The sequence below is a fragment of the Athene noctua genome, chromosome 8, assembly GCF_965140245.1.
Source record: "Athene noctua chromosome 8, bAthNoc1.hap1.1, whole genome shotgun sequence".
NCBI lineage: Eukaryota > Metazoa > Chordata > Aves > Strigiformes > Strigidae > Athene > Athene noctua.
In genome coordinates, this window is record NC_134044.1 from 3,776,507 (window position 1) to 3,802,380 (window position 25,874).

The 25,874-nt window shown below is 44.6% G+C and overlaps 2 protein-coding genes across 3 annotated transcripts in view; both read left to right on the top strand.

Moving 5' to 3' along the window:
• The first annotated feature begins 1,022 nt into the window (after positions 1 to 1,022).
• Positions 1,023 to 20,390, top strand: SAG (S-antigen visual arrestin). The gene is made up of 15 exons (XM_074912755.1): positions 1,023 to 1,193; positions 3,198 to 3,346; positions 3,913 to 3,973; positions 4,063 to 4,107; positions 4,401 to 4,594; positions 5,803 to 5,862; positions 7,017 to 7,084; positions 7,276 to 7,411; positions 7,771 to 7,855; positions 9,406 to 9,478; positions 10,395 to 10,532; positions 10,844 to 10,921; positions 11,812 to 11,835; positions 12,221 to 12,285; positions 19,250 to 20,390. The coding sequence occupies exons 2-15, from the start codon at positions 3,254 to 3,256 to the stop codon at positions 19,291 to 19,293; spliced, it is 1,164 nt and encodes a 387-aa protein (XP_074768856.1). The 5' UTR covers positions 1,023 to 1,193; positions 3,198 to 3,253; the 3' UTR covers positions 19,294 to 20,390.
• A 2,529-nt stretch (positions 20,391 to 22,919) lies between these two features.
• Positions 22,920 to 25,874, top strand: part of DGKD (diacylglycerol kinase delta) — a 61,413-nt gene continuing 58,458 nt past the window's right edge. For both annotated transcript variants that reach the window (XR_012634100.1, XM_074912750.1), the window contains exon 1: positions 22,920 to 23,076. Coding sequence is in view for 1 of the 2 variants with exons in the window: in XM_074912750.1 (XP_074768851.1) it covers positions 22,921 to 23,076 (156 nt within the window). In the remaining variant the exon portion in view is untranslated. The remainder of the gene's footprint in view (positions 23,077 to 25,874) is intronic.

Below are 25,874 nucleotides of genomic sequence, written 5' to 3' on the forward strand. Positions count from 1 at the left end.
ACACATATGTGAATTTCCGTGTTTTAGGACTGGCTGGGTTGTGTTTGCCAGACTTGATTAAACAGAGTAGTGATTAAGCTCTCCAAATAATCCACCTCCGGTTAATAAAATGTTTCTGGAATTTGGAAAACACTGAAAGAGCTGAGGAACACTGGTTCTGTGTTCATTTTTTGCAATGATTTATGTACCCAGGCCACTATATTCAGGCAAATGTTGGTGATTTGTTTGCAAAAAGCAAGCTTGATTTGTCACTGCAAGATTGCCTGAGATGGAGGGGGCTGTTCATGCTGGCAAGTGGAGAGGATATCATGTGACCTTTCTAATCAAACTAACAGATGCAGCCCAGAGGAAAACTACAGCTGTTTATGCAGCTTGCAAGCCAAAAATTACACATTGTTGTGCATAATTTCAAGATCAAACTGGGGAGGGGGAGCAGAGGAAGCTATTCTTGGGACATTTGTGAACAGAAAAGCTAAACTGATTGAAATCTCTTCATGTGTCTTGCATCTTGGATGTTGTGCCTCACTCTAGAAGTAAATTAAGGAGGGGAGGTGTACTGGCTAGCAACATACTGTTTGCATCAGTATGCCAATGGGAGGTTGGTGGAGCAGTAACAGATAAACTGCTTAGTGATTATGGCAATAATACATTGTTCTCAATGTTTGGTAGTCCTTTATAATGGCATCTATTTATAGAGACTTGGTTTGGTGTTTTATAAACTCCCTTTTCATAAATGGCTCATGTCTGTTCAGCTTCTTATCAGGCTGGATGGCTTGCAACCCTGGGAGAAGATAGAGAAAGAGCTTTAGAATAAAGCTGCTTTCATTAACCATCCTGTTCTATGTAAGCCTGGTCTTTACAAAGCATGTGAGTGTGACATTGTAGACCTCTTCACTGACGATCTGAGCTTCCTTAGGTAATGCTTTATGTTGCTGACTTAACCAATTTCCAGTTGAATCTTAGCCCAGGTACAATATTTGCTCTTGGAGGGGGATTAATTCTTGAAATCCTGGATGGACGCAACTGGAGACGTGCTTTCAAATCCCCTACAAATTGTCTTCCTTGTTTGCTAAGAGGGTAGTGATTCCCCCTGATAGATGTGAAGAAGCATAGGGCATAGCTGCGTGGAAAATTCATCTTTCTTCAGTATAGGAGTTCACGTCGTCTTCCTGTGGCTTTTGGAACACAGTAAGGTATTTAATGCTATTTGTTCATTTGTTTATTTGGGTCTACAGCATGAGTAGGGTGTATTTGAGCAACAAATATCATTCTGGACTTAAAAAAACCTATCTACGCTTCATAAAAATAGAAATTTTTAAACGTGTACTGTTGTGTCTCTAATCTCTACTTATGTGTTTTCCAGCTCTCTGAGAAGGGAAATTTCTCCTTTTCTATGGTCTGTTGTGTGCTCGTAGGCCCTAGAAACATTTTCTACTCTTGAAACAGTTTTAAAATGGGAAAGAAAGCAGAAAAATAGAGCAGAAGCAAACTGCAAGGGCAGTCATACACTGTCAGACCGATGGTCTGTCAAACACAATACACTTGTTCTTACAGGCCCAACAGGGGGAACTGTAAGAATAAGGCGCATGTAGCACCGTCCTTTCCTGATGCTGCTCCTCAGCTTCAGAGCCCTACGGGGTTAAGGTTGCACCTGGATCATCCTGTCCAACAAAGCCTTTTCTCTGTGAACTCATCTAACCCTGTGAATCAATTCGTACTGGTGATTTCCAGAGCATTCTGCAGCAACACGCATGTACTCTTGAATCTTGTGTTATGTGGGGAAGTGCTATGTTTCATTTTATTTTGAATTTGCTGGCTGATCACTTAACTGGATGCTGCTATTTTATGACTTACAACAAAGTGAAAAACTAATCTCTCTCCACTTTGTACCGCTCAGGTTTTCTGGATACCTCTTTCTAGAAATCTCTTGTGTCCTTTCAGTCCTTTTTTTTTTTTTTTCTCTCTAAAGAACCTTATTCCATCAGTTTTTTTCCTTGGGTACAAGCTGTTCCCTATCCCTGGTTGTTACGTTTCTGGGCAGGTAGATGGACTGTTATGTTCTTGAGGTCCTTTCTGTTTTGAGATCATTGATACCCTGCAAGTAACGGGTTGCATTTGATTCTGACTTAGGAAACTACGGTAGGACAGATGAGTTCTCATTCTGGGTTTGGTGTGACTCCTTACCAGTACATACCACCTTTCTAGGTCTTAGACTGAGCTGAGATGTCCAATAGGCAGATATATAGGTGGTTCTGAAATGGTATAAATGGCATTCTCTGTGGTGGTCTTAATTTATTTCCTAATAACTTCTCTGCTTATGTCAAGACATTCTTCCTAAGTAATACCAAGTATTCCAGCATGTCAGACTATAGTTGTATTTTCTTTGAGTGCAATACTTTTCACTTACTGCTATAGAATATATGGTATTTCATCACCTATCCAGTCTGCACCATGAAGCACTCTTCCAGCTTAACATAGACAGCTTTATTTTGGGGAATCTGGAATAGCTTTGTGTCTGTGGGCAGGCTATTCAGTCCTTATTGGCTTCTTTCCATTCATTTAAGGATATGCTCAATAGCAAATGTCCCAGGACAGATGACACTGCGCTGTTGTATACTTGCAGTGGTAAAAAACCAAAACAAAACCAAACAGGACTCCCCAAAATAATCCAAACCCTGAAAGTAGCCAAAACACATAGGTATTGATATTCTTTATTTCCTATATTTTATCCCGTTATTGAGTGCAATGATCTTCCTTCTTATCTCATGACAATTTAGAGCCTCTGATGACAAATCTTGAGGTACCTTCTGAAAATCGAAGTACCTTCTGTTGATCAGATTACCTTTATCTGTGCTCTTACAGATTTCAAAATTAGTCTCTACAAACCTCTCTGCAAAGGCCAGGCTACCGCTTCCTCTGCAGATTTTTCTATTAGTCTACTAATTTTTTAGTATGAATGAAAAAGAGTTCTTGGTCTTCTGTAATGTTTCTGAAGAGCTGTTTTTAAATAGATGGTTTTATGTTTTGGGGGTTATTTTTTAAGAGGAACTGATAAAAGAAACCCACTTTCTGTGCTGCATCTGAGTATCTATTGAAATAGTCTTTGGTAAACTATACATGAGAGGAGAGTGCTTTACCCACAAAATATAATTCTGCTTTTATCTCATCCACCTATTTTTTTCTGCCCTCTTTTCCAGGACATTTGGGGGAAGAAAAGCTTCCTTCGTCTGCAGTCGCACACCCATCTTTGACCATGAGCGGCCCCGAGTCTCAAAAGACAGGTGGGAAGAATGCTAGTCCTCCTAATAAACAAGTTATCTTCAAAAAAAGCACCCGTGACAAAGCTGTAAGTACCACAACAATGGGTTTACATAGGTATAAGTTTTACTTGTAGTCGGACTGGAGACTTGGTAGAAAGCTCTTTCATGTCCCCTTTTTTTTTTTCTGAAGGACCATGACCTCTTTTAGCACTAAGTTTGAGGAGATGATGTAAACAGAGTTTATAGGGCAAGCTTCTCATATATTATAATACAAGAGGAGGGCAACTGACCTCTCGCTCCTCCTGGGTTGTAATCCTGCTAGTAAATGTTTAAAACAAAGATGATTAATTGTCTTTCCAACCTGATGGCACCAACAGTCTTTAAATCTATAATTCTTTGTCCCATGCAAAAGTATGTTGTCTTTTTGGGAGTTTACACCAGGTCTTCAATTCTGATATCCCGAAGCATGTGAATAATCCTGTTGAATCTAGTGGGGATTGCATGTTTGCTGGCAAAAAAGAAATCCATTTAAAATTGAATTGTTCCGATCTCTACAAGATTTCTAGCTCTCCACTGTGTGTGTCCCCCCCCAGACCCCAACACACAACCATCAACACTTTGTAGTTCAACCATGGTCATCTTCTCCCTACAGCTGACCATCTACCTGGGAAAGCGAGACTTTGTTGACAATGCAGGGAATGTGGAACCTGTAGGTAAGTCCACAAGGATATGTGCTGCCCTTCTTGCTCTTGCAACCCTGATTATCCCCTGTTAATCTTTTCTATTTTTTCCTTTTTTTCAGATGGTGTTGTATTGGTGGATCCTGCAATTCTCAAGGGGAAAAAAGGTTTGATATTTTATGCAACATGAGTTTCAGAGATTGTTAGTTCTCTTTTAAAATGCAATGCTGAAATAGAACCTTTTTTATTGTTTTAAGGGTACAAATGTAACTCTCTTCCCCAGTGAATGGGCTGTTTAATCAACATAATGTATGTTCTAACATGGTATGAATATTTACTGGGTTATACAACAGCGTTGAAACAGGTTTCCCTGACTCTGTAGTGCAGGAGGATTTTACACCCCACCCTGGCTGCATTGTTAGCCTGCTGCATGCCTTACCCATCCTGTGCTTCTTTGCAGTGTATGTGTCCCTGACCTGTGCTTTCCGCTATGGCCGGGAAGACATTGATGTGATTGGCCTCACCTTCCGACGGGACCTGTACTTCTCTAGGGTCCAAGTGTACCCACCTGCTGACAAGCCAGAGTCTCTCTCCCACTTGCAGGAGTCTCTGCTAAGGAAGCTAGGGAAAAATGCTTATCCCTTTTTCTTTACAGTAAGTATCTCGTGAGAGCCTCTGACCCTCTTCTCCTTGTTTGTTATTACCAGACTGCTGAGACCCAGTGAAGGGCTGAACACATGGATTAATAGTGAATTCATGTTACGCAAACTTCCAATTTTGAGTGACAGGCAGTGTACCAATTTTCTTTTTTTCTTAACATGCTAAGTGGTAAAGTGCAAGATGACCCTAACTGCATGTGAAAAGTGTTTTCCTTGAAAAGGCAAATTAAAATGCAGTGTCTTTATGCTAGCAATAGCCCTATATATCCTTGTCTTCCCCATTCCTGGGGGGCTGGAATACTTTATGCCATTGCCCCAGTGCTCACAGAGGAAGTGCCAAATCCTTTCTCTTCAAAAATGTTATGGATCAAACAAGGGGATGAAAAGCTTTTTACCAGATGTTGTCAACAAATAATAGCTCATTGCCAAATTCAGATTCTGACAGGATATGTTTCCAGTACTGTCAGTGACATGTCTGTCTTAGCATTCCCCAGGAAGATCCAGGTTTGAAAACCACACGCTCTGATATAGCAACAAATAAGTCTTTGAGTGATTCTGCTAAATACGTTGGTACCTGCTGTGGTGTTATTAACCACTCAGATACAATCTGGTGATCTTCAAACTGCTGGAGTCTCTAGTGCAGGGTTAGCACAGAGTCTCCATGAGCGACTCTGCAGCCTTCCCAGTTGATGTCTGGAGTTGCTGTCCCTGCCCAGGCCAGGAGCGAATGGATACTGACTGGTGCCTGACTGGTATTCATGGGCTTAGTTGCTTTTCTGACACATAGACACTTTGCTCAAGCTTCAAGCCTCTGTGAACAGTGAGTAGCACTGCTGTGAGCTGGACTGATTATCTTGGATCAGGAGCCATATGCTGCAGCTTCTACTCTAAGCTGTGCCTCTAGGACTCGGATTTTTAGACTAGGTGCTTCATATGCCTGGACTTTCTTTACTTTTTCTCTCTTTTGTTTTTTTTTTTCTTGGCTAGCAAAGTATTTTTGGAAGAGAGGAACTTGTTCATACAAGGCAAGATAAGACCCAGTATATTAAGGCCCCTATCTTAGCCAGAACTTCAAAGGGTTACCGCATTACAGCGAGTGACCTGTTGTCTTCACTAATGTTTTGTACCTTTTGTGAGCAATATGTTAACTAGAGTATCTGTGTAATACTGCTTTGGGGTGTTTTTCTCTTCTTCCTCCCACAGTTTCCAGACTACCTGCCTTGTTCAGTTTCTCTGCAGCCTTCACCTCGTGATATTGACAAGGTGAGACCAATGGGACACTTGTGTGTATCATGGTTGAGGCAAGTCAGATGGAAAAAGTCATGTGAATTTATTTGGCTAGCTTGAGAGTAGAAAGAATAAGGTGATACTGGACTTTGCTCTGCTATGCTACAAATGTCAACCTGACTTAAGACCTACAAGTGTGTGTCACAGATTTGGAATTTAAGTCCACAGGCATCTAGTCAAATAGCAGCAAGACTACTAAATCTGCAATGCTTGTAGTTTCCTTAAGGGTACCACATGATTTGTGGGTTGGCTGCACATAAAATGATTGTAGCTGTCAGGCTACGTGAGAGAAAAGGAGACTGAGTGCCTAGAATCTCATAGATTGCTATAAATAGTGTGTGTTAAAGACCTGCTTCTGAATTACAACAAATGCAGAGAAGGGCTGGCTTGCACATGTGTGTAAACAAAATAAAAATCCTGGAGTAAAAATCACCAGATAATGAGATGTTCTGCAAGGTTTCTGACACCATTTAAAATATTCCTTTTTTACTTAACTGGACGCTTCTCTGAACAGCACAGCTAGACTAACAGCCAGGCAAGGTGGGTCGCAGGTTGTAGAATCCAGTGCAACAGGGGTAAGCTGTGTTTTTTGCCAAGGAATGATATTTTACCAAAAATTCCCATGTTGCTCTGTAGAGAGTTATCTGGGACTCACACAGATGTCCCATGGTGGTATGAACCTGTTAATGCAAAGCTCAGCTTGGCCTGATCACTCCCACTCCTTAGACATTGGGAAGGAAGAAGGTTGACCCTCAAATTGACATTACAAAGCCAATTCAGAAATTCAGTTCAGAAACCCAAGGTGGCTTGGAGAGCCTTGCAGGCTGGGCAGTCTTATAACCTACAGCATGCTGTGACCTCTGCAGCATTGCACTCACGGAAAGCCTTTTAGGAGTAGGGATGTCATCTGTCAAAAGCTGGGAATTAAGCCTCATTTATCAGAAGCAGCACAGAACTGGTGGATGCTGCCACACCAGTTGGCAGGGATCTCTCTTACAACAGTAGGAGGCCAGAAGAATTTGCAGTTGGCAGGAATCTGACAATTTCTGGTGTGCAGAAAGACATTTAAACATCTGCAGATGTTCTTGGCTTTTGACACTGATTTCACAGCTGTCTCCTCTCTCTGGCAGACCTGTGGGGTGGACTTTGAGGTGAAAGCTTTCTCCACAGAAAATGTGGAAGAGAAAATTCATAAGAGGTAACTGCATGTGTCTGTCTTCAGCTTTGCCCTTCTTAAAAGGGGTGGGTGGTCCAGTAGTGCACCTTGGCTGCTTGTTCAGCTTTGTCCTACTTGTCAGTGGGCTTCTTGAGTGTAAGTACGTGTGAATGCAAAACTCTTGCCTCTGCCAAGCACAAAGTACCACCGTGTTGTCCTTTGCTGCTTCCCAGGAACTCTACACGTCTGCTCATCCGTAAGGTGCAATATGCTCCAGAAAATCCAGGACCCCAACCTTGTGCAGAGACCACCTGGCAGTTCTTCATGTCCAACAAGCCATTGCACTTGAAAGCTTGCCTCAGTAAAGAGGTGAGGAGTTTGCACCGGGGCTGTGAACGTCATAGTATTGGCATGCCAATATGCATTTTGATTCCCAAAGCAGCTACTTTGTGTGTTACTTGAATGGTCTCAGCTGAGACTGACTTGTCCCAGCACTCAGAGGCTCTAATGTAATTTATGTCAGTAGCTGCTGTTAGGGGAGTCTGAGGCCACATTACCAGACACATTTGAGGTTAAATAAGTCATTGGAGGAAGGGTTGTGAATCATTGGAAAGGGTCATCTTGCTTTATCTGGCCTCTGTGAGGAGATTTAATCTGGAGGGACTAAAGGGGTTTAGCGCTTGAGAGAAGCCTCCTGGCTGGATTTCTGAGGATCAAATTCCTTCTAGGTGTACTACCATGGCGAGCCCATTCCAGTCACTGTCACCATCAACAACAGCACAGACAAACCAGTGAAGAAGATCAAAGTCCAGGGTATGTTTTTACTGTCACTTGGGATTCTTTGACAGCAAGAAGACTGAATGGTGAGAGGACTGCAAGAGAGCCAGAATTTGGAGCTTGCAACAGCTTAAGCGGGCAGTCAGGGACAAGTCAGGAGTTTGTCCCTCCAACCTGTCTGTTGCTGTTTCTTTGCGGTTTGATCAAGTGAAACGCTGCAGCTTTTTTCTTGACTCTCATGGTTACTTATAGGGCTTAATTTCAGGCATCAGTATGGCTCCGCTAGTAAAGAGAAAGTGTCTGGCACCTGCAGCAGGCAGAAGGCAGTGGGAAGGGCTCCCCAGTCAGTGTCATGCTCCTGCTAACTGTGAATGTGCCTAGGTTACATACAATTTTGCTTGGGGTTTGAGAAACATCTGGCAATGTATGAAACAGCCTCTCTGCCAGTGATGGTGTAATTCGTCCTGAGGAAGCTGAGGGCAGGGGCTGAGAGGAGTTTCAGTACTGTGCCTATGTTTTATTTGTGGCACTGCCTGTTTTCATCCCATAAACCTCATTGCACTTGGACCTGTGAAAGATGAAGGATGGCTTTGCTTTGTCTCCGAGAGACAAAGCCTCAGCCTTCCAGTACCTGAAGAGGTACAGGAAAGCTGGAGGAACTTTTACAAGGACACGTGGTAATAGGAAAAGGGGTAATGGCTTTAAACTGAAAGAGGGCAGATTTATATTAGATATAAGGAAGAAATTTTTCACTGTGAGGGTGGTGAGGCCCTGGCACAGGTTGCCCAGAGCAGCTGTGGCTGCCCCCTCCCTGGCAGTGTTCAAGGCCAGGTTGGACGGGGCTTTGGGCAACCTGGGCTAGTGGAAGGTGTCCCTGACCATGGCAGGGGGGTGGGACTGCATGATCTTTAAGGTCTCTTCCAATCCAAACTGTTCTATGAGAAACAGAAGAGAAGACAGGGAATAAAATTGCTGAGGTTTTTTGCAAAACTCTGTGGCAGAGAAACCCAGTTCAGTGCTGATCTTGGATGCACTGTCTAGTGATTCCCAAATATTTTTAGGCTGACGTGCTTCTGTCAGGCTTAAAAAGAACTTGTTGGTCCCCAGATTCTCTCATCAGTGTTTCAGCCAAAACTACTTTATGGTTTTTTTGGTGTTTGACTGGAGAATATAAGCCATTTGTTATCATGGGCCCTTGACTGCAGTCTGCTTGGTGATGGTGTCTCCTGAATGCAAATGCACAGGCATACTCAGGAGATACCAGAGACCAGAGATAAAAGTGGACATGTTTAGAGAAGAAAGATCTTTACAATGGAAACAGCATGCTCCCAAGGGAAGCTGTGGGTTATTGCCTTTTTGTCTTCTCCAAATCAAGGCTGGGTGCCTTTCAGGGAAGATGGACTTTGGCCATTTCTGTGCTGTTGGTCTCTATCCATGTCATGCTGTCTGAGCTGGTGGTCCCTTCAAACTCTAAATGGATGGGTTTTCCTGCTGTCCTCATCATGTTGTCCATTCCTGAGACTGGGGGGTGGCAGCTATGTTGTTTTTGATGTGTATGCACAACTGATTGCTTTCTCCCTTCACAGTGGAGCAGGTTGCCAATGTGGTTTTGTACTCCAGTGACTACTATACAAAAGTGGTAGCTTTTGAGGAAGCACAGTGAGTAAATGCTCTGCTTATCCCTTCTTGCTCCTTCACACCCTTTTAATTACCCTCCTCAGTAATGGGAGGTACTCCTAGCTATAGTCTAGCAGCTGCCTGTTGTTACAGTACTCCCTCCTCTTATCTTGTGTGTGTGTGTGTCCCACACCACACGTACTCTCTGGATGCAGCTTGTCTCTTTTTCCCATTGCCAGCACGGATCCTGTACGTTTTTTTCAGAGAATGGGGAGGTTGCAGAAGAGGTTTGAAAAGTAGTTGCCTGTTAGGAAAACTTAGCAGGGGCAGTGGGAGGCTGCCCATTGCTTGAAATCTGTAAATAGAGATGCAACGTTTTTTTGAAAGGTGCTGCTGCTTGAGTGTAAGTCATGGATGCTCTAGCTTGAGGTCAGTTGTCTTCACACATTTTCTTTTGGCTTCTTCTCATGTTAGAAAGCCCATGAAAACTTGAGCCTATTGACACTGTGGAGAACCGCTCTTTTACACTGCACTGCATTGGCAGTCTAGCACTGAACTTTGCTTTGTGAAGAGGGTTGGGCACACCCAGATGCTTTATGTTCTTCTGGTGTTTTGCTCTGTAGCTTAGGGACATGTTTTCCATTGAGTATTGGTTTTCTCAGCTAGGATTCATTTGGTCCAAATTTGGATGTCTGCAGCGTAGTTTTGACCTACTTTAGAGGTCTGCCTTCATGTGAAATTAATAATTTTCTACAAGTGCTTGTTCCTCTCTGCTGATTATAAAGGGAATTTTTTTACTGGTTTAGATGTATACTTCTTCACTGTAGATAACTAAATTTGGACAGATAAATTCTACTCCTTTTGGATGTCTTTGTAATCCATTTTGAATTATATTCGTTTGGGTGTGTAACAGAAATGAGAGTGTATCACTTTCCTCCTCTCACCTTCTTATTTTCAGAGAAAAGGTGCAGCCAAACAGCAGCCTGACCAAGACACTGACACTTTTACCCTTGCTAGCAAATAACCGTGAGACACGGGAAATAGCTCTGGATGGAAGGCTAAAGGATGAGGACACCAATTTGGCTTCTAGTACTATGTGAGTAGAGTTTTAAATGATCCCAGGTAGTAGAGGGTTATAAAGAAGAGTGGAGTATGGAGGAGACACTTCTATCAGGAGTTTGTACCTGTAAATGTGTGTCCAGATAGGTAGATCCAAGTTGCATTGCTTACCCTATCGTATTCATTCAGGGTAAATAGTGATTACAGCTCTGGAGAGGTATTGGCTCTCCCTGAGGCTTGTCTGCTCTATCACACACAGGAGAATGGAATGGTCACCTAGTTCTTGCTTCAGCTGTATGTTGTTGCTGTGTTGCTGTGCCACCTAACTCTGTCTGTTTTCTCTGGTAGTATTAAGGATGGAATAGACAAAACAGTGATGGGAATTCTGGTTTCCTACAAGATCAAAGTGAAGCTCACTGTTCCAGGGTAAGAATAACAGACTTTTTTTGTAACATTTGCCTAGAGTTGAGAGGGGAGTGTGTGTACTTCATTGACGAGGCGAGGAGAGGGCCAGACAGTCCACCCTGAGAGAAATGTCACAGATTGTAGGACATCAGGCTCCCTCTAAAGCATGAATTGCCTGAAAATCGATCTTGGCCTATTCAAAGAACTTATCCTGAGCCAGAGGGGTTGGATTACCTTCCTTATATGCCATATGACTTTATGGCTGAAGTATGAACCTCTGGTGTGCATTGCAGTTTTTTGTTTCAAAGCCGTAACTTATTTTGTGAGAACTGAAGTGAAACTTTGTGTGAGCCTTTATGTTGGTATTCTTGTTCTTCCAGAGCAGAAGGTAGAAATATCTGCCTGAGAGTCATAAATACTGTAGCTCAGGTTCAGTACTGAACCAGCTTTCTGGGAAAAGCTGATGTTATCAATATGAGTTAGTTTCCAGCATATAGTGCAAAAGAGGACAAGGATAGTAGTTCTCAGTTGATGACACTTTGTTATTTTATTTATCTACCCTTCTTTCTAGTATAAAAATGAGTCAGTGATTTGCCTGAAGTGTGATAAAATTATTGCTGCCTTTTGTGGTCCTGTGGTTGCCGTCGCCCTTTGGCTTTCAGAAAAGTAGCCATACTCAACACCTGGTCAGGAGTTCCAAAATTTAGACTCTTTCTCCACGGAAAGGACATGAAAAATGAAAATTACCTTTTTAAAAAACAAGTTTATTTGGATGTTACGCTTTTTGTCAAGTAGAGAAGAGTATATGAGGAAGGTGATTTCAGTAGTCCAACACTAAAAGAGCATTTGGTGGAGCATCGGAATGGAAAGGCACTAAATATGCTTGTTTTTCTCCTTGTTTTCTTCTGTAGCATGCTGGGAGACTTCACCTCCAGGTAAATGTCATTTTCCTGTTCAGACCATGCAGTCATAGTTGTTAATTCACCTTTTTTACCCTCTTTCCTATTCCCTTTCCTGCCTCCCTAAAAAAATAACTATCCCTTAAGCTGATAGGCGTAAGAAGTCTGTGCATTCAGCTGTGAAAATGAAGCAATTACAAAAATATCTTTGATTTTATGTACATGCAAGTACATTCAACAATAATCCCGGTTTATCTCTCAGAAATCGAGAGTTTAACTCTTTTTGAGGGGAAAATTATGATTAGAAAAAGGTGAAAGAATGGCTGAAGCTGGAGTTCAGGGCTTGGGCTGACCTGAGGTGGGGACTGAACCAGGCATGAATGGAGCTGTGGATCTGATGCATTCTCTCTTCTCCCCAAAGTGAAGTGGGCACAGAGCTGCCATTTCGTCTCATGCACCCCAAACCTGAGGAAAAGAACCTAGCAGGTCAGTTATGCCTGGTTTTTACCTTTCTCCATTAACAGACTCAGGTGAAATCTTATCATTGCAAGGCTTACAGTGATTTGTTCTATAGGAAGGCTTTAGAGTCTGCAAGGCTCTATGGGGACTCTGTGTGTGTATGTATCTGAATGTGTATACACGTGTATCTCAACCTCAAGGCACAAAAAGGGAGGAGGAATGCTAAGATGGGAGAAGGTGGAAATGGGTCATGTTCCCTTTTTATCCTTCATCTGTGGAATCACAGCTCAAAGCAGAGGGGCTTGAGAAAGCACTGCACATGTCTTATGAGGAGCAGCTGAGGGAACGGGGGTTGTTTAGTCTAGAGAAGAGGAGGCTGAGGGGAGACCTCATCGCCCTCTACAGCTACCTGAAAGGAGGTTGCATAGAGGGGGGATGAGTCTCTTGAACGAAGTAACAGGTGGTTTCCAGAACGGGTTGTTGGGCGTTGGAATGGGCTGCCCAGGGCAGAGGGGGAGTCCCCATCCCTGGAGGGGCTGAAGAGTTGGGTTGACCCAGCGCTGAGGGGTCTGGTGGAGTTGGGAAACGTTAACATTGGGTTGATGGTTGGACTGAATGATCTTCAGGGTCTTTTCCAACCTAGACAATTCTGTGATTCTGTAAATCTCATGACTACTGTGCAAAATTTCCTGAATTAAGCTGTCAGCAATTTCTAGCCAGACTCAAATACAGCAAACAAGAATCTGTCACAGAAAACACCTAAGACACATGAACACTGTAACAAAATCTTTCCAGCAAAGTTAAGAGGTGATAAAACTGTTTGTGATTTTAGAGTCCCTGTTACCTTGATGTGGCATTGGCCACAGTGTCTGTGATGTGGTCTTTATGTTCAGTGGGTATTTGAGAGGAATGTCTTTGCAGAGTCAGGTCAGTAAATGGAAGTGTGGGAACTTTAAATCGGTGTAAGGGGCATGTTGAGGGTTGGGATCAGATGCCAAAACTGCAGGCTGTCTTGAGCATCTGTGTTCTCCTCCCACTTCCTCAGGCCCTGACTGGTCCTGTTCTCTAATGGTGAACATGCAGAAACCACAAGGTGCTTGCACTAAATCAGAAGCTCCTGTACAGCGTGCAAAGTAGCTATTGAGCACAAAACATTATGCCAGCCTTTCAATGTTGGGCTGTTATAGAGGGCAGAACAAGATGACTCATCTATATTTGGAGAGTTGCATGGGTTTCAAACAAAAACCCATAGCTGCTTCTGTGCTGCTTTTCTTATTTTTTCTTTGAGCGCAAACTTACCTAAATCTACTGTTTCTAAAAACATGACCACTGGAAGATGATGGTGGAACCTGTGAAGAGTTATCCTCAGGAGCTTTGTTCTATACTGGAAGCATTAAAAAGGGGTGACTTGAGTCCTTACTGTGCAAAATTGCTGGAGGAATCAAGTATGAGTGATGAGAAGAGAGACTGGTGATCCACTCCACACTCAGTTGCTGTGGTTGGGAATCAGTGTTTGCTAATTATGGATGTGCTGGCGTGGGCGAAGGTAGGTTTCTTTGCTCCTGTAAGAACTGCACTACAGGAAACTCCTTTTCACTGGGAAAACCCCTGCTGTGAGCTGTGCCAGCATGGCCTCTTAGCACAGACACAGAACATGCTCATAGGAGAAGTTTTTTGTGCATGTATAACTCTATCAGAGCCACAGTGAGCCTGGGAAGCACCCTCAGGACAAATCCACAAGGTCTGTTTCCCTCTTGCCCCTTTTCTGCTGTGGCCACAAAGGGGAGAGCCACCTAACTGAGGAGTAGCGTAGGACACCCCACAGCGGCATGAGCCCAAAGCTGCCTCCAGCTGTCCAGCGAGGTGGAAATCAGGTCCTCAGGGGTGGTCCAAAGGACTAAAAAGGTTGGATTACCTTGGAGAAGCTGCTGTTAAGCAAATGCCTTTGTTGGCATAGCTGTGCCATGCTGCAGGTTTCCCTTTCATGCTGTAGACCGGCAAAGCTCTGCCAGCAAAACCCTGACATTGCTGCACACTTGATCATGATCTCCAACGAGTGACTCATTGTGGGAGAGCCGCTTTGGCAAGGGTCTTTTGTCTCTTCGGGTAGCTTGTATATACTGAAGCGTTTCCCTCAGGCTTTTCTGCACAAATCCCCCTGCCCAGAACCAGGGTGAGGGGCTGGGACTGGCGTTGGTGGCCCCAAGAGTGGTGGCCGGTGAGGGATATCTAGTGCCCGTGGGGAGCCTCGCAGGGCAGAGGTGCCGGGGGGCAGCTCAGGGCTGCAGAATCTGGACCTTTTGTGGTTACAGAGAAAAGCTTGAAAACGTCAAACAAGGATCACCCAAAGGCTTAGGCAACTGTAAAAAATTGTGTGTTTTTAGAATGGTGTGAATATTTTTACATGACATTTTTTGATGTAAACAATGCTGTAACCCCCTTTCTATTACTTACACTTCAGGCAGATAATTCTGGCAAAAGCATTTGCAATATGAGGAAAAATGGAAGTCAGTCAGTTCTTCCTTCTGAGATAATTTCAAAGGATGCCTGATATACTCCTTTATATAGTACACTCAAAAGAATGTGGGCAGACAACTTTACAAGGGAAATGAAGAACTGCAATATTTCTCAGATCGCTTCCCCCAACACATCCTCTTACTAAAGGCACAGCCCACGTATTGTTTGCTACATCAAAGTCTTCTAGGAGCTTGCTGTCAGAAGACAGCTATGGTTCATGTATTTTATACAGATGGAAATTATAAATTTCTACAAATTGAAAAAATACAGGTAGTTTCAGGAGCTCATCCCATGGGAAAGCCCTACAAATGGTTAACTTGGGAATTAAATGCTTTCTCTTAGAAAAAGATACTGTAACACAGCAGAAAATTCCTCTGAAGTCTGCATAGCTGACATGAAAACTGTGCTAGAAGGTGGTGTCTGAGCTCATTACAGGGCATAAAACAGTCTCCCATATGAAGCTGGTAAACTAAAATTCTTTCCGGCTTTATTGGTTGGTAGTTTTCCATGCACTGTGCCTAATCACTCTTCCCAATTATGAGTTCATGCTTTTAAAATTTTTATTCTACTACCTTAGTTCATAAACTCTGAGAAATAAAATCTGTTTCATTAGTGAAATACCATCTAATTTGGAATCAAGCAAATCAAGACTTAATTGCAGAGATGGAGCTTCAACAAACTGTTTAGACTCTCAAAAGCCCTAAAAGATGGAATTTTTCTTTGCTGGCTAGTTCAGCAGCCTCTGCAGTGGGTGTAGGCAGGGGTGCATACACAGGGAATTTTGAGATCACTCCTTATCTTCTTTTTCCGTTCCCTTTTGTTTTTACTGATGACTCAGTAGTAACCAGTTTGCCCATTGCACCTCTCTGCTTAACTTGACTGTCACTTCATCTTAACAGCTGGGAGAAAGGAAAGAAGTCAAAGCAACCATCTTACAGAGTCAAAGCTGAAGTGGGATTGAAAAATGCCATGTATTATGATTTATTCCTTGCAGTGTAGTAATATCCTCTTTCCTTCTCTAGCCCAGGTGATTTATGGCAAAAGTAAATAAAACATGTGTAGCATCAGTATATTTAATCATGCAGGGCTGATTTGAGTGTAGAGAACCTCAGAAAGATAAGCTTTCTCAAGAACATGGTTTAATTTTTTTAGGGCCAAATTGGGGCAAGTGTGGTCAACTGCTGTGTGCTTTATATCACAGCAGATTGCTTTGCCCTTTTTATTTGTCTGTGAGCGAGCTTTGAAGCATTCATCACTCAGTAAAATCAGGTCTGTCAGTGCATGGCTATTGCAGATTGCTTGATCTTTCTTTTCTGTGTCTGGAGGAGACAGAATAGGAACGGCTTGCTACCTTTCCTTTCCCGTGTTTATTTATAGCTTTCTTGTCTTGGACTCCTTATAGGCCAGCATTTGCATGTTTCATGTGTGCTGGTTTTGCAACTGGTTTTGGACCCATGTGGTTCACAGGTGGTTATTTTTAGGCAAAGCAGCTCCTGTCTCATTGGCAGTCTGTCTTTTCCGCCTGTTGACAAAAATGTATAGAGATCTGTTTCTTTTAAAGATAGATTCAAACTGGGCTGTGTCTCTTTATGCTTCCAAGACCTTTCCCAGTCAGCAGCTAGCCCAGAAGATCCTGCTGGGTTTTCCTCCAGGTTGTGGTCTCAGTGTGAGTTCTTTGGTCTGGGGTTTTCCTGCCCTTCTCCTGTTTTACATTTTGTAAGCCTGTGTCTCGGACACTGGCCTTTGTTTTGGCTGCTGTTCAACAAATGGTCATTTATCTGCTCCCTTGTTAAACTTGCATGAAGGGGCTGGTTTCAAGAAACCCATAAATGCTTTGTCTCTTTAATAGTAAAGCTATACCTGCCCGGTATTGGTATTGTAACTTTCAGAAGTTAGTGAATTTTTAAAGCACTTGAATGTCTTAAAAAATAACACAGCCTACTCCATTTTTTTTTCCCACCCATAAAGTTGAGAGGTTAAAAGCAAGCTTATAATGAAAATTACCATATGCCACAGCTTTAATTATATGGAATCATTTCTGTGGCTGCATAATAAAAGCTTACAGAAAACCCTCTGCAGAGAGTATGATGACATTCTGGAGCCTCACTGATCCTTAAAAACATCCCCCTCCCATCCCAACCCTCAAAACAATTGCTGGCATGCCACTTAGAAAAAGTCTGCCCATTTTCAGGTTCCTGAGAATTTTTCAATATTATAATGTTAAATAAGACACAAGACAGCAAGAGAACTATGTGGAGTGGGGCTAACTCCTGCTAGGGTCCAAATGTAGCCATTTAATGAGCATACGGGATGTAGTATAGCAGCCTGAATGCAAAGTAGGGCATCTCTGAATGTCATCATACATCTGAGGTATAGGATAAGCATTATGCTGCTGCCACACTACCTATGTATTGATTCTGTAATCACTTATCTGACAGCAAAGTATGTGCCCAGCTGAAACAATACCTATTTCCCCCCCACCCCATTTTGCAAAACTGGCTTCAAACCTCATTGGTGGGTATCTCATTCAGCTTCACCCACGTCATTGATGTCACTGTTCCCATAGTAATGAATGTACTTCAGAGAGGGGAAAGAGAGCAGACTATTTAAAGAATAAAAATTGGGGGAAAATTGAAATGAGAATGATACATTATGTGTTGGAAATTTCCAAAGTTCTAAATATTTCATTTAAAATCCATTCCAATCAAGCATGCATGATCTGAGACTTTCCAGACTTCATCTTAGCTTCTGTGAGTAGAGGAAACCATCCTTTTTGAGTCTGGAGAGACACCATCATGAATGTCTTTACGTGATCCATCCTTTGAGGCATTTTGGCTGGAGTGGCCCCATTTGGCACATATTTTAATGCTGACTTTTCCAGCAGTGCTAGTTGCTACTTGTTGCCCTCGATTTCAGTGTGTATTGTGGGTGGGAATTCTCCAGGTAGCAAGTTATCCAGTCACTGAAGCATCCCAGATCCCTGATGGCTTCTGTAGAATGATGGCCTAGGTGTACTTTGCTCACTGACTTAAACTCATGAGAAGTAAGCTAGTGAAGTGACTGTTACTTGCTAAACCTGAAGTAACTGTGAGAACAAAAAAATCCCTGCCCCCCATTTCATCACTGCAATACAGTCTGTTCTGCTTATTTTAGGCTGTGCTGAAACAGCTTCCAAGGAATCCTGTGAGCAAGCAGGATTTGTTACGGTGTGGTTAGCAAGGATCCCATTAAAGAACACAAGTGCCAAAGGGCTCAGGATTACATTTAGGCAAGGATGAAATCAGAAGTATTGCCTCAAGTGCATAAACTACCTAATGAGAGATCACCTAGCCCCTTCTGTATTCTGACCTCGTTTGATTTTAATACCTTCATGTTTATTGAACATCGTCTTCTCGTTAGCTGACTACTTAAATTACAGTGGCAGACCAATTAAGACTAACATCATATCACACAAGCACTGTCATCTCTGAGTAGAAGTGTGTGCACAGATGTCTCTCACAGCTGTGACCACGAGCAAGCGTAAATGGGAAAATCTGTCTTTGTTTCTCAGCCCTTCTGATGTCTTGGGCAATGTCGCTAGAGTGCTTTTCCATTCGGGATATCAAGTTTTGCTTCATCAGGTGCACGTACACACGTTTTGAGAATTTCTGGAATTCTCCTTGTATTGCTGCAAATCCTACTGCTTGGTACTGTTTGGTCTTGTCAGTTTATTGATTTTTTTACTGGTCCTAGCATTCACTGTCCTAACTATTAGTGTGTCTTTTTTCCTCTTTTACTGCATGCTGATGACTACAGGGAAGGATGGGTAAGTTCCTTTTCATAATATTTTACTATTCACTAATAATATTTCATTAATAATTCTAGCTGTAGTTGTGCATTGACTCTTGAAAACTCCTCAAAATTGTCTGAAAATCCACAAGGTTCACAGAGTATGAGCTTAAATCCAAAGTAAGTCACTGTGGCTTGAAAAATTACTGCTATCAGTTGAACATCAGTTACTGACCATGTGAAACTAGTTTAAGAGAACATGTCAGAGGGGGAGGGATGTGTTTGTGGCCAGCTGCTCCTCTGTAGCTCTAAGTTTCAGAAGTTCAATAGGTTTGACTATGTGCCCTTATTTTAGTACAGAAGGAATAAGGATGAAAGGTTTCATGTTTTGTTTCTAGACAAAGACCCTTTCAGGCTGCATGCTATTTAGCTAGCTGATAAATATTTAGCTGGAATGGACATGATTCAGTACAGGTTAAAACCTCCTTAGTTTGTGTCCTGACTTGCTCAATCAACTGCTTTTTCATACTAGCTAGAATACCACCAATGAAGATGGGAATGTGATCCAAATCCCTTTGAAGACAAAGGAAACATTACCAGAATCTGCTCCAGGCTTCTCTTCTTCCTCCTATATGTTTTCTTTAGTCTGCTGGTATAAAAAAACTTCTAACATCATTTTGAAAGAACTGTGTTTCTTCCATTTCAGTGAAGCAGAGCTGGTATTTGAGGAGTTTGCTCGTCAACAGCTAAAAGATATGCTTGATGATGAAGACAAGGATATGCCAGCTGATGACTGACTAAAAGAACAAGCTGCCAGAGAAGCTACGTAGTCTGTCATCAATTGCAAGTTTAGGACCTAGGTTTCTAGTAAAGTGCATGTCTCAGTGTGTGCATGGTCTTCCAGGGATCAGCCCTGAGATCAGTGGACATAAAACCATGAATCTAAACCCATGAATGTCTATTGCTTATTAAAAGCTTCAGCTCTAGAAGAACGTAGCAAACTCAAAACCTGATGCTTAGTTGAGCTACCAGAGGAGGACAGGAAGGCTGCCGTGCCATGACTTCTGCATTCAGGGCTACCTAGCAAAAAGGTTGGTTGCTTTCACCACTGATGAGAGCTTAAATGATGGTTTGTGCAGCCTGCCTAGACGTGTGCTGTGTCAAAGAGTCTCTGACTTTGAAATGCTAGTGAACCAAGTCCTGGTCTGAACAGCTGGCTTGCAGCCTTGGTGATTCATTGATGTTTCTCAGCAAACTGTACAAAACTGATTTTATTTCCTTTTGGTTGCTTTTGCATTTATGTTTTACCAAACTCATCTAGTGAATATTATCAGTGTTTGCACTGTCCCCCTGTGTGGCTTGCATCCACTTTCTGTACTACTAAATGTCTTGCAAGTCACCTTTCCCAGTGGCTATAATGCTGAGATACAATGTTAGCTTTCTAGCAATATTCTTAACCACCACATTATTAAAGATGAGAGAAATGTGCATTGTCCATGAATTTAACAAAGCTCCCTATATACACAACCCCAAACAGAGAACTGCTAGTCCAGACTGATCCTATATTTAATCTAGTTTCCTGTATGCAACAGAGCTTCAAAGGAGGGTGCAGTAAAATTAAGGAGGAAATTATGGGACAGCCTGGCCTGAGGAGCCTTTTCCAAGATCCATCTGCCAGAGGTCGGTTTATGCTCTAAGAAAAGAGATTGTATTAGGCAAACTTTGTTCTCTTTTGTTGATCTGGATATTCTCATTATCCATATAAGTGTCTAATCCTTTCCTGAATCTCACTTATATTGTGGCTGAAGTGAGTTGCATTAACTAATTACATTTTGCATGTAAAACGACTGGTGTTTTCTTTTTCTTGTTTTTGCTCTAATTCTGCTTTTCAACGTTTCTGGTTTAAATTTGGGAAAGTCTGAATGCAGAGTGTACATTTATTTACATAAACTTATGTTTCCCACTCTGTGCACTGGAAAATGGAATTAAGAACTTCCCACTTATATCTTGGTTAACAACGATGTGCTTTTAACAGAAGAAAATGAGGGAGACATTTTTGAGATGTCTGTTTCCTTCCAGCGGGAGCGGGACTCCTGGTGAAAGCCTGCTGTAAGCACGTTCCACTCCCATCCTGGTTCAGCCTGCAGAGGCTGCACAAACTGAGCTTGCCCACTCTCTGGCTCAGGCTACTATTGAGCACTGTAACAAGTCAAAGCAGCCTGCTTTGGAGAAAAGTGGGGGCTGTGCTCCGGCATTTCTGCAGAATTGTTCTATATATAGGCCTTGTTTTTTGAGCAGAGGCTTGTTTGTTTGTTTCTTCTTGTTGACACCATCATGGTTACAAGCCCTACTTTTACAGATGGTCCAAAGGTTTTAACCAAACAGCTTTATATGTGGCCTCTAACACTTACAAATACGTTGGGTTAAAAGTAAGGCCTTCTCCTGTTTTGCTTCATAAACTGGTCTTGATTAAGATGCTGAAAGCAGTGAATTAAGACCACAGCTGACTTCACAGTTCCATCAGTGCTCTCACATAATACCACCTGTCAGTGTGTTTGGCTCCATTAGTCACAGCTGTCTCACCTTAGGTGAAATTGCAAGAGGCAGTATATTTGTTCTGCTCTTTCTAAGCACTGTGTGCTTTGCTGCTAAAGAAGACCTGTGGCCATTTTCTGGTGTTCGTGGTCAGTATCATTTCTGTGGGATTTCAGCTTTGGGTTTGGGGGAGGGTGAGGCATTTGCACCTGGGTTTCTGGGAAGGCTTTTCTAATGATTGCCTTGCTATTTTTACTACTAATTTTTTTGTGATTTGAGAAGAATGCACTGATATGGTAAGGTTGAGCAAATTACTGGAGAGCTGGTATTCAGGCAATCCCTTAAAGATGCTAAGAGGAGGAGGGAGAACAGTGTGTGACTATCCTCTAGTCTTGCTTTAAAGTGCAGCTTCCTCCACAGAGGTGCTTCCTTCAGTGTTACTGGACCTGTAAGTATGGGACTAGCAAACCTAGAGGCCCGATGCCTTTTTTTTCTTATATGTCAGCCTTGTGAGACGTCTCTGTCACTGCCTTTCAAATGTATCTGCGGTGATGACTTCCATAAGCTGTGTAACAAAATCACAGTGCACTCTGCTGTGCAATGGGGAGGAGTCAGAACAGTTATTAAATCTGTTCTTTTGCCTAAGCTTAGGAAAGCACTTTCGGACACTGATGGTTTGTTTAGCCCATGCTGGACGTTTGCTCATTTACTTAGAGAATGAGGGCTTTCTGCTGGTTCCTTCAGCTCCCTGTCCTGCAGGCCAGGCTGGACTTGTATTCTTCTGCCCTTCAGTCAGCAGATGCTGACCTCTGTCAGCAGAAAAGAGGTCTCTAGCTGGAACTGTTTGCCTTTTATCTTTGCTTTCTTCTGGTTGTGATGTTATGCTGATCTTTCACTAAGTCAGACCTGTAGCCTGCTATTCATATTTACAGCTGGGGGAGAGTGATCCAATTTCCTGACCCTGTGCCTTTGATGTGGTGGGACTCCATTTATAGAAAGCCTGCCAGCTCCAGGCGAGGGATGCACACTGGTAGCGATAGTATCTCTGAAACTGCCACTGCTGAACGCAGCTTTTCTCAAGTACGTGGCCTCTGCTTTAGCCGCATGTCAGCTGCTGGGACTGGTTTGGTGACAAATGCTTTCCTCTCGCACATCCTCATGAAATCCCAGATAAAACACCACATACTGTAGCTGTAGCTACTGGGGGCATTAGAGAAACAAGTGTTTCGGGGCCGAATTGCCTCATGCTCGGAGGAGTGAGGAGTGGGCTGTGAGGAGGCAGGCGAGAGTGTTTCTGTCCTGGAGAATGGAGTGGCTTTTGGCAGCAGGAGCCTGCTTGGGCGTTGGGAGAGCAGCAACATCTGTAAGATGGAGCAGGTGCAATGTACCGTTTTGTGCAGGAGGTCGGTAGGGCAGGTCTCACCTAGGGGAGAGGAGGATTTCTCCACAGTATTTTATTAAATCCAGTGGAACGATGGAAGTGCTGGAACCAACTGCAGGGATCGGGGCCGCCATTCAAGCTTTAGGGCTCGCCTCAGCAGCGAGATGTGAGCTGAAAGCCTTTTCTCTGCCTCCCGTCAGCCACGGGACAGCTCGGACGCGGCAGAGGCCAGTGTGGGCCATGCTCAGGTGGGAGGGCGAGCGGCGGGGGCCCGGGGCGAGCCCGCGTGGGCCCGTGCGGCGGGTGGGGGAGGCGGCCCGGCCCGGCCCGCCTCAGCGCGTCCCTCCGGCCTGCGCCATCGGCTGCGGCCGCCGCCAGGGGGCGCCGCAGCGGCGGGGCGGGTGCAGCGAGCGGCGCGCGGCGGGAGGGGGCGCCGGCCGCGCCGCCCCGCACCGTGCAGCATGGCGGCGGCGGGAGCCGCGCAGCCCCAGGCCGGGGCGGGCGCCGCCGCCAGCGCCGCGGCGGAGGAATCGTCGGACAGCGAGCCGGAGCAGGAGCCGGGCTCCCCGCAGAAACTCATCCGCAAAGTCTCTACGTCCGGGCAAATCCGCCAGAAGGTGCGTGCGGCGGGCGGGGGGCCGCGGGCAGGGCCTCGGGCTCCGGCCGCGCTGCGGCCGGCTCTGCCTCCGCGTCTCCCTCGGCGCCGCCGCCGCCTCCCCCTCCTGCCCGGCACGGCCTGCGCCGCCGCAGCGGGGAGCGCCCGTCGGCGACCCCAGCCCGCCCCGCTGGGAGTTGCCAAAGACCCCCCCCAAACCGCCCTCGGGGGCCTGCCAGGGACCCCCTCAAGCCCGCCCCTCAGGGACTTGCCGGCGCTTCCCGCCCGCACACCCACTGCTCCTCAGGGACTTGCTGACGACGCCCCCCCCCTCCTCCTGCTCCTTGGGGACCTGCTGGCGATCCCCCCAGCTCGCCCCTCACAGATTTGCTGGTGACCCTCCCCCTCAACCGCCCCTCAGGGACTCGGCCATTTACGCGCCCCCCCGCCCCAATCACCCATCAGGGATTTACCGGAGATTCCCCCCGCCCCCAGCCGCCCCTCAGGGCCGTGCCGGCAGCCCCCAAACCGCCCCTCAGAGACCTGCTGAGAACACCCCTCCATCAGCTTTTCATGGACTCACAAACCCTTAAATGCTCTTCAGGGATTCCCATACCGAACTGTTTCCCAGGTGCTTGTCCACAGCTGCCCCATAAATGCCTTTCGGGGTCTGCCAGCGTCCCCCCAGTTGCCCCTAGGGGCTCCTGGAATTACCCCCAGCCACCCAGCAGGTACCATGCCCGAACTGCCTCTCTGAAGCCACAAAGGCACGTCCCCAGTTCACCCTCCCGGCAGCCCAGCTTCTTGCACCTTCTTCCCAGGTTCGGACCTGCTAGGGAGCTTCTCTGCCCTAAAGGTGGTCGGTGTGCTCAGGCTCAGCAGGACCCTATTTTACCTCTTTTTTTCCTTACTCTCTCCCCCTGGGATATTTTCTTGGAGTTATGGAAGTCAGACTTGAGCTCCTGCCCCCTGGTACTGCCCCTCATTGTTTGATATTTGACCCCCAAGAGACATCCTGTCCCTCCCCGCCCCCTGAAGATGCATCTCCCCTTTTTTTTCCCCATATCAGATTTGCCAGGGGCTCCTTGTGCCTTCCCTGAGGGCCCCTGCACAGCCCAGCCATATCTCCCTGCAACATTGTGCCGTCCCCAATTATCACTTTCCTAACCCCGCTTCCGTGGCCCTGTTGGACACACCACCAGTCATTGTCTCACATTCAGAGCTCTGTGTCCTGAAAGGTGCAGCCCTCGCTGTTGGCTCTTACAGTCAGTGTGTGCCTCCTTCAGCATCTTCCCATCCTTTTCATGGTTGCATCCCAGTTTTCTGCATCCTGTACTGTACTGGCTTTCCTTTTTGTAGCCATATAGCAGTGTTTAGCCTTCTGTCTGGTCAAACACTGATCTTACAGCTGTTTTGTCTTTGCTCCCAGCTTTTTCTGCCCTGCTTCACCTCCCTGGTCAGGGAACAATCCTTTTCACCCTAATTCCCTTGGCCCAGTCAGATTTTACCCCTCTGTGGCTTGTTCTGGAACAATCATGCCATTTTTAGGGGCAGTAACAGTATTCTGCAGCTACAGCTGTAGTCCCTCTGTATTGTTACTGTAAGAGAAGATGCAAAGATTTCCTTCAGCCTTAGGCTAGGAACCACCCATAGGGAGTTGCCCTCTTCTGTACTATTTTTACTATAGCTGCATGATTTTTCTTTGTAGCCATTAAAGTCCTGTATAACTCTTGGATTGTTGTGTGATATGTTTCTGCTCAGAAATACCAGGTTAGTTATTCTTCTACCATCGCTTTCCTGTTGTCTCTGACGCATGGACGAGCACAGTTGCTGCTGTGTGGATGCAGAAGGCTTGCTCGGTGCTGATGCTGCTAGCTCAGTGTTGCTTACCTTGTATTCATAGCAGAGTAAATGTCTCTGCATGGTGCAGTATCTGAAGCATTATTCATAGAGTTTTGGGGTTTTTTTTCTGCTGGCTAGTTTGCCCTGCTTTTAAGCACATAATGTATCACCATTCTGCTGCTCGTCATCGTTTTGCTACGTTGGTCCCCGTTCCGAAAACCGTCGTGACAAAGTACGGTCATACACGAGGGCTCACGTCCTTATGCATGGTGGGGCTGCTTCCTCTGTCTGTGCAGTGCTCTGACACTCACTTCTTGAGTTCAGGCACTGAGAGTCTGGGCTGTGTGAGTGAGATGGTTCTTGGCCCCAACAGGAAATGGTGAAGCCCTCTAAATGGGTCCATGTTCAGTGTATCGAGAGGATCTCAGCCATGCTGTAGCACCAGGAGACCCGATCCAGTCTGTTAATCTGCTGTGAAAAAAAGAAGTCTTTTGGGATCTTTTCCTGCACACAGGGTGCTGAATGTCAGAAATTTGTCTTGCAGGAGATTGGGTGAACCTTGTGATTTCTTAATACCACTTGTGGCAGGGGTCCCATGTGGGAAGGGAGAAACAATGCCATAGTCAGACTTTAATATCTGCGCGGTGGTGTCTGTGCTGAGAGCAAGGATAATGACTTTCTCAGTGCTAGAGTGAGAACTCTTACATCAGGATGTTAGATGCTAAGGTAAAAAGGTACATCAGATTTTACTTTCATTTGAATATAGCAGAACACATCCCCATGTCCCTATTTAATCATTTGTCCTGTTTTACATCACTTCCTGCGTCAGCATGGCTGGGAAAACCTAAACCAGCCACTTGTACTACACGAACATAAACATGTTAAGAACAAGGATTATAAACAGATATTGCCTACAGCTTTTAAGCCTCCTGTGTGTTAATCTGCAGAAAATCTTCAAATAAACAGTGTCAAATTTTC

Coding starts and splice junctions, on each gene's coding strand:
- SAG (XM_074912755.1), top strand. CDS start 3,254: ATGAGCGGCCCCGAGTCTCAAAAGACAGGTGGGAAGAATGCTAGTCCT. Junction 7,856..9,405: donor GAAGAAGATCAAAGTCCAGG/GTATGTTTTTAC, acceptor CTCCCTTCACAG/TGGAGCAGGTTGCCAATGTG. Junction 12,286..19,249: donor TGAGGAAAAGAACCTAGCAG/GTCAGTTATGCC, acceptor CTTCCATTTCAG/TGAAGCAGAGCTGGTATTTG.